Below are 21,233 nucleotides of genomic sequence, written 5' to 3'. Positions count from 1 at the left end.
GTATATAATTCAGAAATCATATTACTAATTTAAATTTGAACATTGGAACTCTGTAAAGCATCAGGAAATCCCTTTAGATACAATTCAGAAACAATATGAATGGCAAGAGAATAATGGATATATCGAGAACAAAAGGATTTCCTCTGACCATATAAGCCCACAAGTTAAAAATCTAAGATTTCTGAATGCGATGAGGTGAAAAAAATTTTTAGAAAGGGTAAGAGCTGGGAACAGAGAGAAATATGTTAATGACATAAAGCATCTGCACATGTAGGTCACAATTTGTTACTGTGACAATCACCTTCTCGCTCTTCAGTGGGACTGGAGTGACGACTAAGGGATCTGAACTGCAACTCAGCTGCTATTGAAGCAAGTCGATCATTTTCAGGGACACTGGAACCCCTGTTAAAAAGAGTCATCATACTAATTAACATGCCATTAGTGTTTATTTAATGCAATGCTAATTTAACTGCAGTTTTTAAGAGATGGAACCTCTGAAGCCTAGGATATGAACCATGAAAGCAACATGAAAGAAAAACTGATGCCGAAAGGTAAACAGAAAACCCTCTCTATGGTTTTTCCCTCAAATGAAGACTTTTTAGATTATTTTAGTTATGCTGCTCTATGAAAAAGCCCTAAGCTTCCAAAGCATAAACTTCAAACTGTTTCTTGCCTGTAGCAACAGAATCCATTTTCATGACTTGTAACCTACAACTAAGAACAGCTGCTGCAGGATGCAGCTTGTGCCAGGGCTGGATATACAATCAGAAGTGATTCAGCTGGGTGATAATGTGAGCCACATCATCAGATGAAATGTAGTAACTGATTCAAATGTGCCTCGTGCATTGCAAGTACAGTCATAGTCCACAGTCATTAAGTCAGAACCAATGGAAAGAAACATAAGCTGGCTGACAGGAAGGACACTGTAAAATGACAGAAGCCTGATCACTCAGAGGCCCCAGTTCTTCCACACAGCACACAAAGGAATCAGATGCCTCAGAGTAAAAGTCAGATGAACAAGAAGGCTGAACAGAAAGGAAAACAATATTAAGAGAAACAAGACTTTAATTCTTAGGTCTTCAGCCACCTTCCTCCAGCCCCAGACAAAAATTAGTTCACTCATTTTAGAGCCATAACTTCTTTGCAGAAGTCTCTCTACCCTTTTGGAAAAGGTTCCCCTTCAATTTTTAAAGTTTGATGGGGAAGAATTGTGACTGATGTCTCCCTAAACATACTATGTTAGAGGTATGAGCTAAATGTTACTGAAAAGTGGACAACATTGTTAAATCTTTCACTGAAAGCTAACAACTACAAAAAGATGAAAGATACTTTGCATGACAAGGTCCACGCATACCTATGAGAGGACTACCAGTCCTACAGTTGTTTCCAAATTGTATCTGAGTATTACCTAATAATAGTTTTAAAAAAACCAAAAATAACAGAAAAACACTGCTTCAACCTTGAGAACAGAAGTCAAAACCACAGACAAACTATTCCCATGCAAATGTTCTCCATACAATGTTTGTTTGCTTTGCACTTCCTTCTTCTGCCCAACAAGATATTATAAGTTTGAGCAGAAACTGAAACTAAACTAGTGAAAATCCTCATTATTCTTCAGGAAGTTGAGGTTTTAATGAGAGAGAAGGCTAAGGTGGTTCTCAGCATATACACAGCACTGAGTCCTGATGCATAAAATGCTTAAAAACAAGCAAAGCTACATTAGTTCTAAAATGAAGCAGCAGCTGAACAGGCCTAAGCACCACAGCTTCGAATGCAGGTGCCTAAACCCCATTTCAGGCCCATCTTAGATACCCACACCTTTTATTGATCCAGAAAGTCTGTATGCATATTATTAGGCAAAAATTATAGTAAAAGAGAAGAATGCTAGATAATTTTTGGCTCCAGCCCTGGATAAATAACAAAATGATGAATAATAACCACAGTTAGCTCAAAAACTGACCATCTAAAAAGATTATAAACATAAACCTACCATAAATGTATAAATACCAGAAAATTCAATGTAAACAACCAGGTATTAGTGCTTTGGATTTTAATTTCTAGTTATACTATAATATTGGTTTTTGTTTAAAAAAAAACTTCACTAGAACGATGGTGGCATTTGTGCACTATGCACTGCCTAGTACAATTGATTTACCAAGTTCCTATATTCAACTTTTCACAGATATTTAATGCTTATAATCATGTCTTAACTGTCTAAAGAGTTTCTGGAAAGTGTCCAAAGCTTCTGTCTTTGTGCTATTTCAGCACTGGATTCCACACTTTGCCAAACCACAAAACATTTCGTTGATCCAAAAGATTCCATTTCTCTTTTGGAGCACAAATAAACGAAATTCATAATTAAGACCACAATGCATCAAAGTTTGCAACTTTCTTTTAACTATACTAAAACAAAACAAAAAAACTGTAGAAATATATTACATTGCAGTATTTTGCTTTCCTCAATAAACAGAACCCCAAAAAAAAAAAACCCCAGCAGCCTTCAGAAGTCTGTCTCTGCTTTCATAAATTTTTTCTTCAAATGATTCCTAGCTCATACAGGGTATCAAACGCTACTTAAAAATCTAGAACAGTGCATTAAAAAAACAAGATTATGGGATATTTTATAAAAAACCATCAGAAAAATGGTTTCAGAAAAAACGCTGAGAACTCTAGGAAAAATACAAGTCTTGGAAAAACACTAATTATCCATCCCACTGTCGGCTTATAAAGCTGCCAGAACCTCTTAGTGAATATTTTCTAGCATGTTACTTACTTGAAAGGGCTGCAGACTACTGCCTACTCTGCCTTTCTCATGAGGGGGCTTAAAACAGAAGCATAAAGGATAAATAATGTCTATGTCTGAATGGCAAAAAATTTCAAGATTTTCAACCAAAAAAAAAGGCCTAGATTCATAAGCTATACATCTGGAGGCTACTGTAAAAGGTGCAAGGCACATCTTGCAATAAAAATAAAAATCTTGCTGAAAAGATTGTATATAAAAAGTTTTATTTACTTCCCTCTTAACAGCTTAATGCATGCCTGTGCAATGCATCTGATAACAAATCAAACTATGATGGTCTGCTGGCTCATAACCAGAAATTATTTATTACAAAACAATTCATAATCAAGTTATATCCAAGTTTGCTTTGGTCACTATCAATCTATTGTTCCTTCATCACCTCTTTTTTTCTCTACCAGCTTTGTGATGTAGTTAGATGTGTGTATCCATTCATATGAATTTCTATCCCAAAGCACTTTCAGTAATCTGCAGTAGAAATAAGAATCTAAAAAACCTATTTTTAAACCAACCCTAAGATAACATCTCTGTGTTAAGAGGAGGCTTTTCACAGTCAAGGGTGCACGGGAAAACAAAGGTAAATAAAGTTGGGAGATATGTCAGTGGTCTGACTTGTAATATGAGAAGAAATACCAACAGTCTGAAATTATAGCAGCCAAATGAAACATCAAAAAACAAGAAAGAAACTAACATAGGTCTGTCAAAAAAATGTAGCAACAGAATCAAAAGAATATTGTGATGATATAGAAGTAATTTCTGTTACATATCCTGATACAAGAATAGCTTCTTTCATATTAAGTTTATTCTGCACCATCCTATGAAACCAAAGGGGTAGCAGGAAATTATTTTTAAAAATCCTCATGGTGTTTAATTTTGCACTACACAATGTTTCAAAATACTTCTATGATTCTAAGCGTTAGTTATCAGTACTATTTACTAAAGTTATACCAATGAGCTGACTGGCATATATTCATTGCATGGACATTTTACTGAGCAAATCTGTAATCTACCTCAGAACTGCATGCTTTAACTACCACATGTTCAGGCTTTTTGAATCTGCAAGTGGTCTCATCATCGATTTCCGACACGTGACTTTGCTCAAGTGGAACATGAATGAAGGAGCCAGTGGAAGAGACGATGGAGGGAAGGTGCAAAGGATCTATTAGGATGCATGTGGGAGCAGTTATGTGGGTGATGCAGGGAGGATGAGTGTGCTACAGCATGGAGTGCAGCTACCTGGTCTCATTGGCACTGCTGAGAGCTTTGGGCTGGGCTGAGTCGCTGCCCACGGGGGCGGGGCGACTCACAGCAACACTGCCATGGCTCCGCGCATCGCAAGGGACGCTCCGCGTGCTGTGGCAAGAAGAAAAACTTCAGGAAATGGTTAAAAAATGAATGTATGGAGCTGAAAGTTTGTTTTAGAAACAAAATATTGAAGTGCGTATAATGATGCCTGATTTCAGAAGTTTTTCAATTGCATAAAGATTTTTATGTGGAATAGCTCTGGGTCTAGGAAGATTGTGGCTGCCAATGTATACAATAATAACAATCCTCAAAATAAAAATCTTCTAATCTTTAGAATACTACTAGTTTCTGCCAAAGCTAAGTGGCTTCTGAAAAAAAAGTCAATTGTAGAGTTTCTCACTGTCATCATATTCTTGGAAAATAGGGCCCTCTGTGTAAAATAAGGCATGGTGATGTTTATTTCGACATTTTTTAAAACTGTTTTTGCAATAATTCTCATGTCAACTCTTTCAAAGGCAGGAGAAAAGATCCACTGTTTTAAGCATATTCACAGTGGGTTGGTAATGATGCAGAAATGCCACCATATCTCAGAATGCTACATTTTTATGTTCCATGTATGTAAATTCCAGAAAGCACTGCCACAGGAACTTGAGCAGGCATTCAAAGTGTGGAAGGAAATAAAAGTATTGTTGATGAGCAGTTTTCACTGAATTAAAGCTTTTTACGTTGAAACACTGGTTTCAGGAAAGATAAAGGGGATAAGAATGACTTCAAAGTGAGAACCCATGCACCAACAGAAAGGGGGGTGGCCAAGCAGCAAGAAAAGGAAACTTGTATTGTCCTGAAAAGCACATCAATAAATTCTGGATCACATATATGCTGATTTTTTCTATCTGCTTTGCCCCCAAAGGGAAAGAAAAGGTATTCCACTTACTGACATTCAGCATAGCCAAGAGAGGATAAAACAGTTTAAAATGCTGTAGTAATGCTCAATACCTGAAGCCTTCAGGTGTGGGGATGATGAGATGAGGGTTTGGTGGATCACTATGGCACCGAGGCACTTTTACAGGACGGGGACTGTTTCGATGAACAGCTGCAAACATAAAAACAGATCACATTTACTCAGATGTCAGAAAAACTCTCTTAAGGGCCATTTCAAGACACAAAATTAAAACAAATTCCTATTTACAGAGTTAAGTCTGAACATATTTTCTTATCCTTTGATAAAAATACATATTATTCCAACTTTGAATAAATCAATCATAGGTATTAACACTTTTCATATTTTTGTATTACTTAACTCATCCATAAAATAATGAAAATTCTACAGACAGCCAAAAACTAGCAATTAGAAAATGTGTACATACTTCATAGAAACTTCATTGCTTCTACTTCACAAATTAATCTTATTGCAAAATAAATATAACAAAATAATAATTAGCAAAGAGCAATATTATGTTCCTTTCCATAAGAATTAAGCTTCCTCAGACAATAATAGAAAGCAAATTAGGCTGTGGAAAAAACCCACATACGATAGTTTTATCCAAAATAATGCCCCTTTGACAGCGTGCCTCAAGGAAGTGGTATGAATGGACAGTACAAAACCCAAATGGGTAGTCACTATTTTTATGCCTAACTAATTCAGTGCCTCCAAGAGCAGTCTTCACCATCTGCCCCAACTCCTCCTTAAATAATAAGAAAAATACTGTGGCAGTCACATCTCAAGACAGCTGGTTGCCCACCAAACCATGACTCAGTACTTTGTGCCGGGCCAGGTTCCTCTCAGGGAGCTACATTTCTGCCTTGTTTGCACTACTAGGGCAAGCAAAAGATGGCAGAGCTGGATGTTGGTTGTCCTGCTGTAACTGGCAAATACACCAGCAGGAGACCCAGAAGGCAGCTCCTGCCCCACCCAGGTACACATCAGCTGTTTCACAAAGCAAAAAGACAGGATAAAACACCAGGAGATACACAGCTATGTGTCTAGAGGCAGCAGCATGAACACAACTGGATTCTCAGCTTTGGGAAAAGGAGTAAAAACCACAGAGGGTTTAAGTCCTTCAAAGAGGTAAGCAAATACAACTAGGAAGTCTTCTTTTTCTTCTAATCAGGAGATAGGAGTGGGTATCTGCAGTATCTGCAGCCAGGATACAGTCTATGTTAAATTTAACATGTATTAAAGTTTCAGACTGGTGTTGAAGTCTGCACCATTTATCTGTGTCACCTCCTCCCCATGTCTCTGAGACAAAAGCTGTCAAGCAATTTAGTTTGTGTGATCTGCAGTAATATTTATAAGAGTTTCAATAATTTGGGATCATCCTGCTGGTGATCTACCTAAAACAGGCCTCCCTCTCAACAGCACTACTGAATGTGAATGTACAGGCTTTAAATCACTGTACAGAATTTAGCTAAATTTGATTGTAGACTATGCTTCTTTGACTGACTTTCACTGCAAAAGGTTTGTCAGCTATAAGATTTTCTCATCAAAATGATATCAAAACAAGCTTTCCTGAAAAACTAGAAAACCTCCTCTGCTGGGGGCAGATTACCCTCCCCTCATGTCTTTTATCATCAAACCCACCCAAGACGTGGGCACCAGGAGAAAGATATAAAAGATGACAAAGTATTTTGAAAAGTAAATGAGTCAACAGAGTTGAGAAGAGAAAGACAGAAATAGTGCTGAGAAAGAGATGGGTAAAAGGCACACACAGCAGGCAAAACATTATTTTCTCAAGATGCATCATCAAATATGTTGATTTCACTCTAATGATATCAACACATATCTATAAAAATGTATTTTACATTATGCCATATTTTATAGCAGAGAACTGTTTTGCACAACTCCCATGTATAATGTATATCATGTGTACTTGACAATATAAAATCCATTAGAAGCAAAAACATCTGCAGGGCCAAAGTGTAAATAACTGCAGCATCACAATGAAAGCTTGGGAGAGGGAGCTGTAACTGCCTTCTTAAAGTTAAAATCATTTCTTTACCCAAGCTTTAAACAACACAGCCCCTTCCTATAAGATCTGCAGGACTTCACAGGAAGGATATAATGAGAGGAAAGAATCTGTAAAGCTTTGAAATTTCTTGAGTTAAACTACCACATATTTACACTTTATCAAGGAATAATGGTTTCACATCAAGAATCACAAATAGATTGAAAATACTTTTATTGGCATTTCTCGCATTTTAAAAGCACTTTACAATCAAAATTCTGTAACAGCAGCAGCAAAGCTCCAGAACAAATGCCAGTAACTTCTGCCTTACCAAGGTACAAACCTGTAACAGGACTGTGAGGTTTTCCAATAACGTGGCCAATGCACTCATTCATCAGAGCTTGTAAACTCTAGGAAAGGCAAACATAAAAAGTTGTGATGTTTTGTTACAAGAAGGTTGATGGTCATATGACAAAGCTCACAGTAACAAAATTACATTGTTCAAGTGTGTATGCAATCTGTCAGATAAGCACCCCTATATTCTACCTATTCTATTAAACTTCTGGATCCACATTAGTATTTTGACTTAACTGATTTTTTTAAAGCTACAAGTCTTGGCTTTCTCTTGTCTTTTGTCCTTGTCAAAATTACATAACTAGTACCATACCATAAAGAATATTTCAAAATATAAAGGTATTGGAACTTAACATTCATTGATAATATAATTAAAATCACATTTCCTGAAAAAAACAATCTTTTCTGCTCTCCCCCTCCACATCCCAAGAAGAAATCTAAAAAAACTGAGTGAGAATATGATGGCCTGAATCTCAAGATGAAGTTCTGTTAAAACAAAAAATATTAAGCCCCGCATATTAAAAGAAATGCACTTTCCTTATCTACCCATGAAGCTATCAAAACTTTCATGAAAGGGATTTTAAAAGTTAAAATCACTGAACTGGGCCTCAGACAATCTGAGACAAATTATTAGGTGTGCTATTCAATGGGTATGTAATGCTGGACAAGTTGTCAAATCTTCCTGTGGTTCAATTTACTGGCCAGAACAGCAGGAATATAATGTATCCTCACAAAGTAGTAAAATTATGTTCTTTGGTAAAGCTGCTGTGAAGGTCACTTCTATTTGCCAGTTCACTCAGTGTAAACAAAATTTTTTCCAGAAATTCAAAAACTTAGTGAAGACCAAGAACTTCAAGGACTAAGAAAAAACATAATTATAAAACTAAAGAAGCATTGAGTTTGAGACTGGCATATTTTACCAACACAGACTGAGCTAGAATTTCATTTTGAAATGTAGATCTCTAAATATAGACCATCACTCTTCCATGACATGATGTAGAATCTGAGAGATCAGGCTTGACATTGCCATTTCTAGGTAAAATACTGTGACCAGTGCTATACAGATTAATCAAAGCGGCTTCAAGTGATGATCTCCAAAACTGAAATCCAGTTTAAGAAAGAAAAAAAAGTTCAAAAATGCAGTTAAGGTTTTGGGCTTCCCCCTTTTTTCCCCCCTTCATTTGCTCAAAGTCTGTTTCAGAAATTCTGTCAAAGCAGAAGAATTTAAGGGGCTACTTCCTAAAGCCAAGTATCAGTGTATTCCAAATACCAGCTTAACTCTGTCATCAAGGCAGACAACCCTTCCCAGCAAGGCAAACTAACAGGACTAACACATAATTTACTAGAGAGCTCCTGATAAAAATACATGTGAAAAAAGTTTAAACCATGTATTTTCTGGATTATGCAAGATTAAAGTGGTTGGCATTTCATAACACATCTTGAAATAAGTAAAAATCAAGAGGTGCTAACACTCACATTCTGCTATTTTGTGGCAACTGTGCTTTCACTTCTCTGTAGTATTGTACCAAGATGAGAAATAAATTCTCAGAACAGGAAAAGGAGGAAAGCAGAGTAGACAAAAAAGCCAGCTCTAGTCTACTGGAGTTTTTTCACAATAAAAACAAAAGAAAGATGTTCTAAAGTCTTTTTCATGTTGGAACTACTTGAAAATTAACAAATCTTTAAATGACAGAGATTTTGTATTCATATCCATAGATGAACTCTGGGTGTTAGTTAGCCTCAGAAGCTTAAATTTAGAAATTGATTATCACAGCTACAAATCTCTGTAGAAAGCTGCTGTCAAGTATTCAAGATCCAAGATAAGGTGGCCTCCCAAGACCGTACTAGCAGTACTTGCAACTTGCCAGCAAACTGAAACCATTACTGGCAATGGTCACAAATATACTCTTTTCAGAATCTAACAAACAGGAGAGATAGCAGCATCAACAGTGATATACAACAGCAATTGTTTCAGAACTGCATCTGTGTTCAGATGTTGTTTTATAAAAAGTATCCGTGCAAAAGATGTACTGATAGCTTCACAAGCATTTATAAATAAACACCAGCAGAAAAACTTATCCATACCAAGAAGTCATCTTCTGGGAGAGCTGAAATAAATGCTGGCTCAATGGCTTGAAGAAAATCAAAACCTTGAGTTGCCCATCTATGTAAAAGAGAAAGACAGAAAATGAAATGGTCTTTGGCCAAAGCCATCATTAAAAGTTTCAATTACGTCCAAGAACAGTAAATAACAGTTGATTATTTTTCCTCTGCAAAATATGATAAAATCCTCATTAAAAAACAGACTAATATATAAAATTTAAAAATGTTACCTTTTATCCAGTTCTATTCGGATAAAGACTGATTTTAGCAAAGACACCGCCAGATAAGGTGAGCAGGCCATGCTATGTATCTACACCCATAACATCCTATCTTCCAAACAGTATCACCAACTCAACCATCATTTGTTTCAGAGCAACAAGCCAAACCACTGCAATCCCTGCCTGAAGTCTCCTTTCTGATACAAGGCTGAAAGGACACTTAAGATTTTATGACTATCTGATTAGTAATGACTGGGCTTCAGTGGTTTCATGGCCTAGAGTGGCAAAGTAGAGTAAGTAATTTGGCTGGAATGAGTTGTGTCCTCAGCCACCTGCTGTCCCCCACTGCCTCCCTCTTTGACCTACTTGAACTAGCATCTGCAACCTACAAAACACAAATAGAATCACAGGATATCCTGAGTTGGAAGAGGCACACACAGATCATCAGAATTGACCTTCTGACTCCACAAAGGGCTACACAGAAGTTAAGAGCACAGTCCAAATGGTTCTTGAACACCAGAAGGCATGGGGTCACAGCCATTTCTCTGGGGAGCTTTTCCCAGCACTTGACCACCTCTCAGTGAAGAACTTTTTCCTCATACCAATCCAAAACTCCTCAAATGCAGGTTTTAAGCCATTTTTAAGCTATATTCTCTTGTACAGTCACCAGAGAGAAGACATAAAGAAGTTGCAGATAGCAACTCATTTTCCTCTTCCTTTAGCTGAGCAAACCTAGCATCCTTAATTACTCCTCATTACATCTTGTCCTTTAGTCCTTTCACCATCTTCACTGACCTTCCTGCTGCAATATTTTTACGTCCTGCTTAGATTATGGAGCCCAAAAGTGCATAGAGTACTCGAGGTGAGGCTGCACCAATGCTAAACACAGTGGTGGAATCACTCCAGCTCCAGCTGATTAGATCTGTTGTGCCTAAGGCATCCCAGGACACAGTTGGCCCCTTTCACCACCTGGGCACATCACTGACTCAAAGCTTACAATCAACAAGAACCCCAAGGTCTCTTTCTGAATGGCTGCTCTCCAATCTCTTGGCCTCTATCTATATGGATACTCAGAGTTACAGCACCACAGGTGCAAAATCTGGCACTTGCCCTTGTCAATTTTGTAAGGTTGGTTATTGCCCAGCCCTCGTAATCTATCAAGTTTTCTCTGTACAATCTCTGTGCCCTTGAGGGAATTAATGTCTTCTCCTAATTTAGCATGGCAAACTTATTTAGTATGTACACAACTCCTGTCTCCAGGTCACTGATAAAAACATTGAAAAAAACTGGCCCTAAAACTGAGCCCTGAGGAACACTCTAGTGACTGGCCACCAGCCACATGTCACTTCATTTACTCCAATTTTTTGAATCCAACCCTTCAGCTCTACTAACAACTACCATGGCAGTAACAAGTTGGCTGTTACCTGGGTCGAGTGCCCCGGCCACTCTCACACTTTGTTAGCACATAATTCATCCATTTTCTGGCAAAGTTGATGTATTTGTCTCCAATTTTCTGCCTGAATTCTCCAGACATCAGACGAACAACTTCTTTATGGTACTGTAAGAAACTAAAGATTACTTTTCACATATTAATAAGAAGAACAATATCCACTGGAGTATTTGCAAGCTAACAAAATTCTACAGTATGATAACAGTCACATCCTATTCTTAGACAAGATTATTTTATGCAAGCAGTTGCCTACTCATAGACAAAAAATAATCAAGAAAAGTATGATACAAAATATGATACAGTGAGAGGCAGTTCTGAGCCACACTGCCTTCTTCTGTGTGCATCAGGCACATGCTGATGTTTAACAGTGTACACATCATTGAAGAAACATCCTACAGATACACTTGGTTCTGTAACCAGAGATTGAACTGCAAAGTAGTGTTTATTTTTAGTTATATTGCAGTAACATTAGGAGATTAAGAAGTTATCTATGAACATTTAAAAATCAAACAAATATCAGCTATTTCTTACAAGGCTATCCTAGAAGTACATAAGGATATGACACAATCCTTAAAAATTTTTACAAAGCTCAGAGGAATCAATTAATAAAACAGGTAAAACATCTGAACACAACATTTTGAATGCCTGCACTTTAATGCAAGCACTCAAAAGCTTGTACTGCATCAAAGAACCACCACAAACTCTGAAGAAATGTCTTATTTTACATTATTACGCTATTTTAGGCTGAAAAACAGTGAGAAGCTAAGTTACACCACAGGGTGGTGGGGTGATCATCCTTGGAAGTACTATAAAAATGAGTAAATATGGCTCTTTGTGATATGGTTTAGTGAGCACGGTGGCACTCACTTGAAGGTTGGAACTGCTCTTGGAGGTCTTTTCCAACCTTAATGATTCCGATATCATCTAAAATGCTGCCAAGCAGCAGAGCTTACAAGACTATACCTGAAATCATTAAGTTCTTAAAAGATTTTTAAGATTTCCAGAAATTGCTAATTTAACAGACTTATCAGATTCATCTGTTACTTTTCAATTATTCTCAAGCAAAATTTCTGAGGTGACTTTTTATGACATCCTGCTAAAACTGGTAAGGCACAGTTCACTAGAAATTATCAAATGTGAGGCCAATCCACATGAATGACTGCAAGGAGGATCCAGAAAACAACAGACCTATCAGTCTGAAAGTTATGGATCATCTAGTACAGGACATCCAGGGGATTAGGATGCCAGCCAGCACAGGTTTGTGAAAAGCAGGTCCTACTTGACTGACCTGATCTCATTCTATGAGAAGGTGAGCCACTTAGTGGATCTGGGAAAGGTTGTGGATGTCATCTACTTATATTTTAGTAAAGCTTTTGACATTGTTTTCCACAGCATTCTTCTGCAGAACCTGGTTGCTCACAGAGGTTCACCTTTTGCTGTGTAAAAATCTGGCAGGATGTCCAGGCCTAAGGAGAGGTGCTACACCCTGCTGGCAGCCAGCCACTACTGGGGCTCCCCAGAACTCAGTTTTGGGGACAGTCCTGTTTTATGTCCTTATCAATGATCTGGACCAGGGGATCAAGGGCACCCTCAGTCAATTCACAGGCAACACCAAGTTGAGTGGGAGTGTTGATCTGCTGGAGGGCAGAAGGCCCTGCAGAGGGATCTGGACAGGCTGGATTGCTGGACCAAAGCCAGTGGGGTGAGGTTCAACATGGCCAAATGCCAGGTCCTGCACTTGGGTCACAACAATCCCATGCAGCACTACAAGCTGGGAGAAGAGCGACTGCAAAGTTGCCTGGGGAAAAAAGACTTGAGGGTGCTGGCCCACAACTGGTTGGACATGTTCCAGTGTGTGCCCAGGGGGCCAAGAAGGACAATGGCATCCTGGCCTGCATCAGCAATAGCGTGGCCAGCAGGACTGGGGCAATGATGGTACTGGGCACTGCTGAGGTGGCACCTCAAATACTGAGTTGGGCCCCTCACTACAAGAAAGACATTGAGGTGTTGGAGCAAGTCCAGGGAAGTGCAGCAAAGCTGGAGCTCAAGTCTTGTGAGGAGCAGCTCAGGGAGCTGGGATTGTCTGGCCTGGAGAAAAGGACGTTCAGGTGCAACCTTACTGTTTCTACAACTACCTGAAAGGAGGTTATAGTGAGGTGGGTGTCAGTCTCTTCTCTCAAGTAAGAAGTGTCAGGACAAGAGAAAACAGCCTTAAATTGAGGGGAGGTTTCAACTGGATATTAGGAACAATTTCTTCACTGGCAGAGTGGTCAGGCATTAGAACAGGCCACAGAAGTGGTTGAGTCTCCATCCCTGGAGTTATTTAAAAGATGTATAGATGCAGACATGGTTCAGTAGTAGACCTGGTGGGGGTGAGTTAACAGTTGGAATTGATTACACTAAAGGTCTTTTCCAACCTAAATAATTCAATAGTTCCATAAATTCTTTTATTTCCACAGTTATTAGTTACCTTATTTGCACCAATGCAAAACCAGAAACTTCAATTGGTTTTTGTTTCCTTACCTCAAACCCAAAATTATAACCCTGGATCATGGCTTCCCGGTAGTATTGCTGCAAAGTGGCAGATTCAGATTCATCAACTTCAGCATCAAACTCAGATGTGAACATGTGATCAACTCTATCAATGGCACTGCTTATCTTATTGCATAGCTGTAATGCATCATTCTGAGTAACAACAAAAAGGGATGGGGGGCAGCAAAATATTAGTCTTGTCAACTGTAGAATATAAGGAAAACATGAATCTAACAATTACATTATTTTAAATGAAAAGGTACTATAATGCCACAAAAATTAATTCAGTCTTGAAAAAACAAACATTTTCCAGTAGTTGCATGAAGCAAGTCCTGTAATTAACTCAAGTATTATAATAAAGTTCGCTTGCATGTGATTAAAAACAAAGACTGCAAAAGAGTGAGCAGGGAACCAACAAAAAAACCACAAAACAAACAAAAACATCCAACCAAAACCAGACAGACAAGAAAGCAGAAAATGAGTTCTACTATCTATAGCGTGATCAAGCCTTTGGTTCTATTTTCACCTTGGTATCTGGACACAGCCTCTACTGAATGCAGGGACTTGATATTGCCACTTAGAGCCCAACAAACAAACAAATAAACAAACCAAACCCATCCAAGAAAACACTCATCAAACAAAAGCAAAACAAACAAACACAAAACCACACCACACACACAAAACAAGCAAAGAAAGATTTAAAAACCCACACCAAATTCAAAATAAAACAAACAGAGAGACTACCCACTTTTGCATATTCAAATATAGGAAGAAAAGCTGTCTGTTGCAAATAATTGATTTTGATAGAACTTGGTTTTAGAAAATCATACACTTTCTTTCAATTTAATATTGCTGCCACTCTGTTGCTATGGTATTTCATCTGCATTATGGACTTGTTTCCCCATTACCCAATGCAGAAATCATTACACCAATATAGCTCAAAAACACACAAGTCATTTGCAAAAACAGAGGGGAAATCGTACTGAAAGTAAAGTCCATAGAGGACTCCCACATAACTTACAATTGCAGAATATGCCATGAGATTTGCAATCAAATCTTCTTCCACTTTTTTACTTATACCGAGTAAAGCACCATCAGTTTTGATAAATAATTTCCAAACCTGCTTACCTTTAGCTGCTGTAGAGCTTTGGCAATGATTGGTTGGCTGGATGTCTGTTCCTGGTGCAGAGATACGAGCCCTTCAATAGAGTGCTGGAAAGCTTTTCTCTGACTCACAAGGTGGGCAGACTGAATGACTACAAGGAGGAGGTTATCAACCTAGAATACAAGACACCACTACTTCTTGTAAAGGAAATTCTCTCTGTAAAACTATATCAAATATCACCAGTTTCCAGTCAGTTATTTTTAAAATTCTAATATATGAAAGACCTCTAGTCACTATTCATTAAAATCTAAATTCACACAGTAAAGCTTGATGCTGGCAACTAAAACTCTCATCTAGTGGGCAGAGCTCCATTAGGGTAAATGCCATAGCAAGTTTTCATGGGGAATGTGGTTCTGTTCACTTCAGGAAAATATGGGAAACACTGCATTAAATTATCTTCAGATTAGCTATACACAAAAAAAACAAAAAAAAAAAAAAAAGTTAAGTAAAAATAATAATATTTTCTTAAAGCAGATGGAAATAACAACCATCACATAAACAGAGGTTTTATCCAAGAAACACGGCATACTTAGGACAAAAGTCCACTATTGAACAGGGAAAGAAAAGTATTTGCTCAAAATTTTAAAATTATCAATATATGATATGTTTTGGAAATCAGAGCTCTGATACCACACAAGCCTATAACAGCATACAGTCACAGAATGGTGCTGCCATACTAGAGTTCTGCTGATTTCAAACTACAGGTAATGCACCTACAACAAGTTACTCACAAAACAAGACCTACTCCATCCTGATTTTCAATTCTTTTCCTACCCAAAGAATATTTTCGTGCTCAGAATTCTTTAAGTGTTGATGAGATTCTTTCATTTGCTGAGTATTTAACTAACACCTACAATTTTCTCTAGTTTGAAATCAAAATGCATTTTTTTAAGACGAATCTTTCTGAAGGACTTTTTATTTCCTAATCTTTCAATCCTGCATTTAAAAAAACCCAGTGTTACAGACATATAAACACACACACATAGTGTTTTATGTTTATTTACATATGAAAAAAAGCATTTGCAAACCAATTTTCATCTATTGCTATTTTTACTTTTTTGTTGTTCAACTGGAACAACAGGCAAACAAGAAACAACATGTTTGCACATTAAAAGCAGCAGTATGTAGAGGAGTAATTTTTTCAACTGTCTGTAATTGCCAGAACCCCCTGACTGCCAAAGGTCAGGCACAGTGACATGGAAAGTCACTCTCTTCTTGGACAGTACAGCCCATTTATGGTAGGGATCCAAGGAACTGCATAACATACCAAAAGGAAAATTCATATAGCTTTACATTAAGGATATGAGAACACAAGGGGAAGGGAGCTGGCTCAGCTGTCAGAGTGCAGAAGAACTGCTGGCAGGGAAACCTTGCTGGCTTGGGAAGAAGGAAAGTATGACTGGAAACATTTCTTCCTGCAGAACAGTCGAACATCCAGTAACTTCCAGAGAAATTTAACATTAAATGTCACAATTCATCCAAGATCAAGAGCAATTGGTTTCATGCCTCAGTGTGTGGAAAGCACACAACCATCACATGTTCTTGGAGACTGATGATTTCTTAATGTTCTGCTTTCAAATCTTATTTACACTCCTGAACACCCAACTAGACATTAAAAGTATCTCTATTTTTTTTATACTATTATACAAGTACAACTCTGAAAAAGGCACATTGGTAGAGATCGATCCCGCCAGGAAATGCTACAATCCATTTAATATTTGCAGTTAATACAATAAAGAATCAAATTCATTCCTGAATTTAACTTTGTATTACCTATAAAAGGACACATGCTTCACTTGAATCAATCCATTTAATCTGACAGAATAAGCATTCACAGGGGCGTAGAGGAAACAAAGAGTGGGGGAATAAGACCACACCCACCTGCATGGTGCGCAGCGTATCAACCGTTTCTACCTGTGGCACTACTTTGACTGGCTGACCCTCCCACGCGCTCCAGCTGTCATCTAAGTCATGGTCTTTGTCACTGTGTTTGGTCATCAGCAAGTAGGCCTCATAGGTAAGCTCATCTGAATCCTTGGAGCAATCCTTGCCAGCAGCTGCATTGAGGAGCTGCAGAATCACAGCCTTTTCCCCTGCAATACTGCCTGGTACAAACACTTGTAAACTCTCCAGTCCAGGAATTTGTACCTGCAGATAAGAAATACACTGAGTGAAGCTCATTGTCTTTATGGCAAATAAAAAGATAAAATAGGTACTTATTTAAGCAACAGGAAGAATCTCCACCCTAAAGGGCTGTACAATATATGGACTAAAACGATACCTTCAGCTATTTTTGCATTGAAAGTCAAAATGCATTATAAATTATCTCTTTAGAAATCCACTGCATCACCATTTTCAGCCATTTCCTGCTGTGCATTTCAAGTTAATCCCTCTACATATTCTCCTAAATGAATTTTGTTCCAAAAGAAGTCCAGCTTCACATATATCCTATATATGTATGTATATACACATATGCATACATATATAGTATGTATAAAATACATATGTAGAGTATATAATATATATACACATTTTTAAAGGTAAATTAGTCAACAAAGAGTGGAGTATTAAAAGAAAAATTCCTTCAGAATTCATACATATCTCAGTGACTACAAAAGACAATGAGTAAACAAAAATCTGTCTAAAAGGTATCAATTATTCTACTACTTTCATAAAAGCCAGAATAAGTCCAGTTAGAGAATTCTCTTTTAATAAAATAGTGTTTTACTGCTACTGCTTAAAAACTACTTCCAATTATATCTGTCACACTGGTAGCAATACTTCAACCAAGTTAGGCATCAGAAGCACACTAAAATAGCCAGTATCTTGACTTGACATGAGGTAACTGACTCATGGTGGAGTTAAATTCTCTCTTTTCAGAGTGCCATGTTATCAAGCTAAGACAAAACACTTCACTCAGCACTTCTACCATTAGGTAGCCATATTTTATAACTAAAGGGACTATAATCTGTAGGCCAACACAAAATATTAGATGGTTGTTATTTAAAGCTAAATTAGATTCCCAAAACTAATGAGCATCCACCTGAAAAGGCAGTTAAAAATTTAAGGTCTCTACATTAGAGGGCCAATATAGAAAGTGTTCATTATTAAAATGCGTCATTTAAACCATGTGTAACAGATGTGTCAAACTCAAGACACAATTTTTTCTTCGACAAATGAACATCAGAAAAAGATACAATCTTTACAAGGTCTACTAGAATTAATATGGTGTCTTGAAGCAGCCAAGACTACATACTTGGGGGATAATATTTTTTTAAATAAACATATACTGATTTCCCTGGCTATTTTCCAACTCAAACAATTCACAGACCAGGGCCCTGCTGAGCCAGTTGTTTTATCCCTGTATTTACAATGCTTCATGAACTTCTCTCCTATGAATTTGTTTGTGTCCTCTTAAACAAATTTCTCTATTTAGTAAATATTTACTTAAATTGAACAAGAATTATGCCATGAAAAAGTTAGTGCATTATTTCCCAACTGCAAAATATATATTAAATGCATGGAAGGACAAAAAAGAACAGCAAATCCAAATACATTTGAACTGTTGAGGCTGAATTTTTAAGGAATTTCGCAAACCCACAAATGTGGGACTTTACACTGCAGTAAACATAGATCAGCAAGAGCTTAACTTACATTTGCTGTATAACAGTTTTCTAGCAACAGTTACTCTGGAACAGAGCCCAGTCCCTGCATTTCTCATGTCCTTAGTACTCTCTAGGAAACTTGCTAAAGCAGATCTCCACTATAATACTGTTGCTTTATGAAAGCAAAACACAGATCTGTAGTCTGAGATTATCTACTCAAACATGTATCCATTCACCTTATAGACTTGCAAGCATTTGTTTCATAGCACTCACTACTAAGTGTTATTAAACAGAAAGGCTTTTCCTCAGTCACAAAGAGAATCTTTGCAAAAAAAGGAATTAAGGCACTGATTTCCCAAAATATAGACTAACATTCTCACTCATACAAGCAAAAGTACAGAATTTGACTACCACAAGTCAATATTAAATACACAACACTTTAAATGTTGAAATATAGATGTCCCCTTAAAACACTAGAGCATGCCAATATTTGACATTTTGCTCAGCATACTCAGTTCACTTTCATGCCTCTAAACTTTATTACCTATGTGAATTTACCTTCACATACTCTTTTGTTTTCAGAGCATTCAGAAGATCTCGCACAGGGGCTGACAATGCAAATTCTGCTGCTATTTCAAGGTCCTACAAATAATGACAAAACAAAGGAATATGCTTTCAGACTAAATTTCTTTAAAGCATATTAATAAGAGGAGACTGTTAACTTACCTTCCTCAGCATTTTAGCAAAACCAAGAGCTTTGGAGGCCCGTTCTCTAGCTTCATGGAACAGCTCTTTCAGTGCTCTGCTGGTCTCTATAACAGACCTCCTGAAACATTGGTAGAAATTAAAAGACAATGTTTTAATAAATCCTATTACACTTACACAGCCATGAGAAAATAATTATTTACATACATGTTATGTAAATATTTAAGTAAGCAAATTAGTAAATAATAATTTAAGTAAGAAGAATGTAAATATTTACAAGCAGCTGACAAATAAATTGAACTTGTGTAGGCACATTTATGGTAAGAATATAAAAATCTAATTCCAATATGATTACATAAAAACCTCTCGTAGCCTGAACCACAGAGAAGGTTACTAGGCTTCAAAAAAACCAAAATGATGATTCATTACTACTGCAGACAGAACTACAGTGATACAGAATGGAAGTTTGCATTCTAAGGAATAAAATACATTATGCATCTGTCAAAATATATAAGTATTTTGTTATTGTTAAGCCAAGAGGTTTAATACCTGATTTCATCTGATGCAGTACTGTCATCAGCACTGGCCCAAAATTCATCACAACTGTCTTGTAGTCCAGAATCTAAAAATTTTCCTGTAGACTTCAGCAGCATTCCTGCAATATCACTGTAGCAACAGAAATGGTGGAACTTCAGAGTTTATTGAGGTAGCATGGCATCTTATACTTCTTCCTTCTTAATGCAAGAGAGCTGTTTCCAAGTCCATGTACAGCAACAAGCAGCACCTTGGGGCCCACAGAAGCCACCTGCACCTACTGCATCCTACACCTATGGCCACTGCAATAATCCATACATTCACAAAGACTAACAGCTGCTTAATGACATCTCAAGAAGTCCCATCTGGGAACCCCAAACAACTACTGACTTGAATACTCCTCTGATATAAAACAACATCATAAGTAGAGGAATTAAATAAAGCCTACCAAAACAGCTTTCCAGCTTGAGCTTCACCTCCTCTTATATAAGGAGTTATTTCTTTGGTGAAATTCCATTCCTCCTCCAACAGATTTTTTAAACTATGAGATGCTTGAGGTAACTGCTGCAGCATTTGGATCCAGCTTCGCATATAATCAAAGTAAACCTGAACAAGGACACAGATCATTTAAACAGACATTGTTACACAAGGTGTTAAGGACTAGAACTTCTCAAATCAACAGACAAATGCAGTACTATACAATTTTAGAAGGTATTTCTACAATAATTTTCATTTACTCCAACTGAAAATGAGCTCCATGTTTTCACACAGAAGGTGCAATTTATGACTCAGCAAGTATTAAGTTCTATGTCTCCACAATACCTTCCTGAAAATATTGACCACCTTGCTTGCTGTGCTGCTATTTACCATTGTATTAGTGAATACTCATAGTAGCCAGAGGACACACAGTAGCCAGTGTTTTTAAAGCCTGAACTGCTGAGAAACAGTCTCTAAACCTTTTATTAACTGGATTATATCAAAAGGTTTTATCTGAACATACCCTCCTGAATATGGATAAGTGCTGTGAAAAGGTTTCTGAGATTCTACATTACACTTGCTGTTCCTTTATATCAAGTCTTATCTCTCACCTTTATTTAATTACTATTGTTTTAAACCAATATAAAAAATCCAGGTAAGTTCAATATTTCTTTAACCATCTGCCCTTCAGGATTATACTGAACGCAAAAAATTACCTTTTGTTTCAGTTCAATAATTCATAGCATCCCTCCTCAAAAATGGTTAAGATACTTTCTATTGGTTTCAGGTATTTTCAGACTACACTGTAAAAATGCTAAGATCATAGAATCATGGAACATTTCAGGTTGAAAGGGACCTTAGGGATCATCTAGTTCCAACCCTTATCTTTCAGAGGCCAAGTGTTTTTCTTAAAAAGACTGCTTTAACCAATTGCATCAATGAATACACATTAAAACAAAGGAATCAATTATGCATTAATGCAATGCCAATAGATAATGATACAATGTTAGCAAAAAAAATATTTTATTCAATATTAAAAAGTTCAAGCTTTAATTTGCTCAAACTTGAGTTCAAACAAATTTGTTCAAATTTGTTCAAACAAA

At 37.2% G+C, this 21,233-nt stretch overlaps 1 protein-coding gene across 5 annotated transcripts in view; it reads right to left on the bottom strand.

Moving 5' to 3' along the window:
* The window catches only part of MAP3K4 (mitogen-activated protein kinase kinase kinase 4), a 62,851-nt gene that overhangs the window by 16,522 nt on the left and 25,096 nt on the right, over nt 1–21,233 (bottom strand). The window contains exons 6-18 of one of the 5 annotated variants that reach the window (XM_058019857.1): nt 20,102–20,259; nt 19,669–19,785; nt 19,141–19,240; nt 18,973–19,056; nt 16,691–16,957; nt 14,773–14,922; nt 13,636–13,797; nt 11,087–11,220; nt 9,427–9,505; nt 7,319–7,397; nt 5,039–5,135; nt 4,034–4,150; nt 302–402 (exon numbers count right to left, since the gene is read on the bottom strand). In XM_058019857.1, the coding sequence (XP_057875840.1) occupies nt 302–402; nt 4,034–4,150; nt 5,039–5,135; nt 7,319–7,397; nt 9,427–9,505; nt 11,087–11,220; nt 13,636–13,797; nt 14,773–14,922; nt 16,691–16,957; nt 18,973–19,056; nt 19,141–19,240; nt 19,669–19,785; nt 20,102–20,259 (1,645 nt within the window). Of the gene's footprint in view, nt 1–301; nt 403–4,033; nt 4,169–5,038; nt 5,136–7,318; nt 7,398–9,426; nt 9,506–11,086; nt 11,221–13,635; nt 13,798–14,772; nt 14,923–16,690; nt 16,958–18,972; nt 19,057–19,140; nt 19,241–19,668; nt 19,786–20,101; nt 20,260–21,233 lie in introns of all 5 variants that reach the window. The other 4 variants (XM_058019856.1, XM_058019858.1, XM_058019859.1 and 1 more) reach the window with 4 other exon arrangements.

This window comes from Melospiza georgiana, chromosome 3 (genome assembly GCF_028018845.1).
Source record: "Melospiza georgiana isolate bMelGeo1 chromosome 3, bMelGeo1.pri, whole genome shotgun sequence".
NCBI lineage: Eukaryota > Metazoa > Chordata > Aves > Passeriformes > Passerellidae > Melospiza > Melospiza georgiana.
Note: the sequence above shows the minus strand (reverse complement) of the source record. Positions and strands in the feature narration are given on the sequence as shown.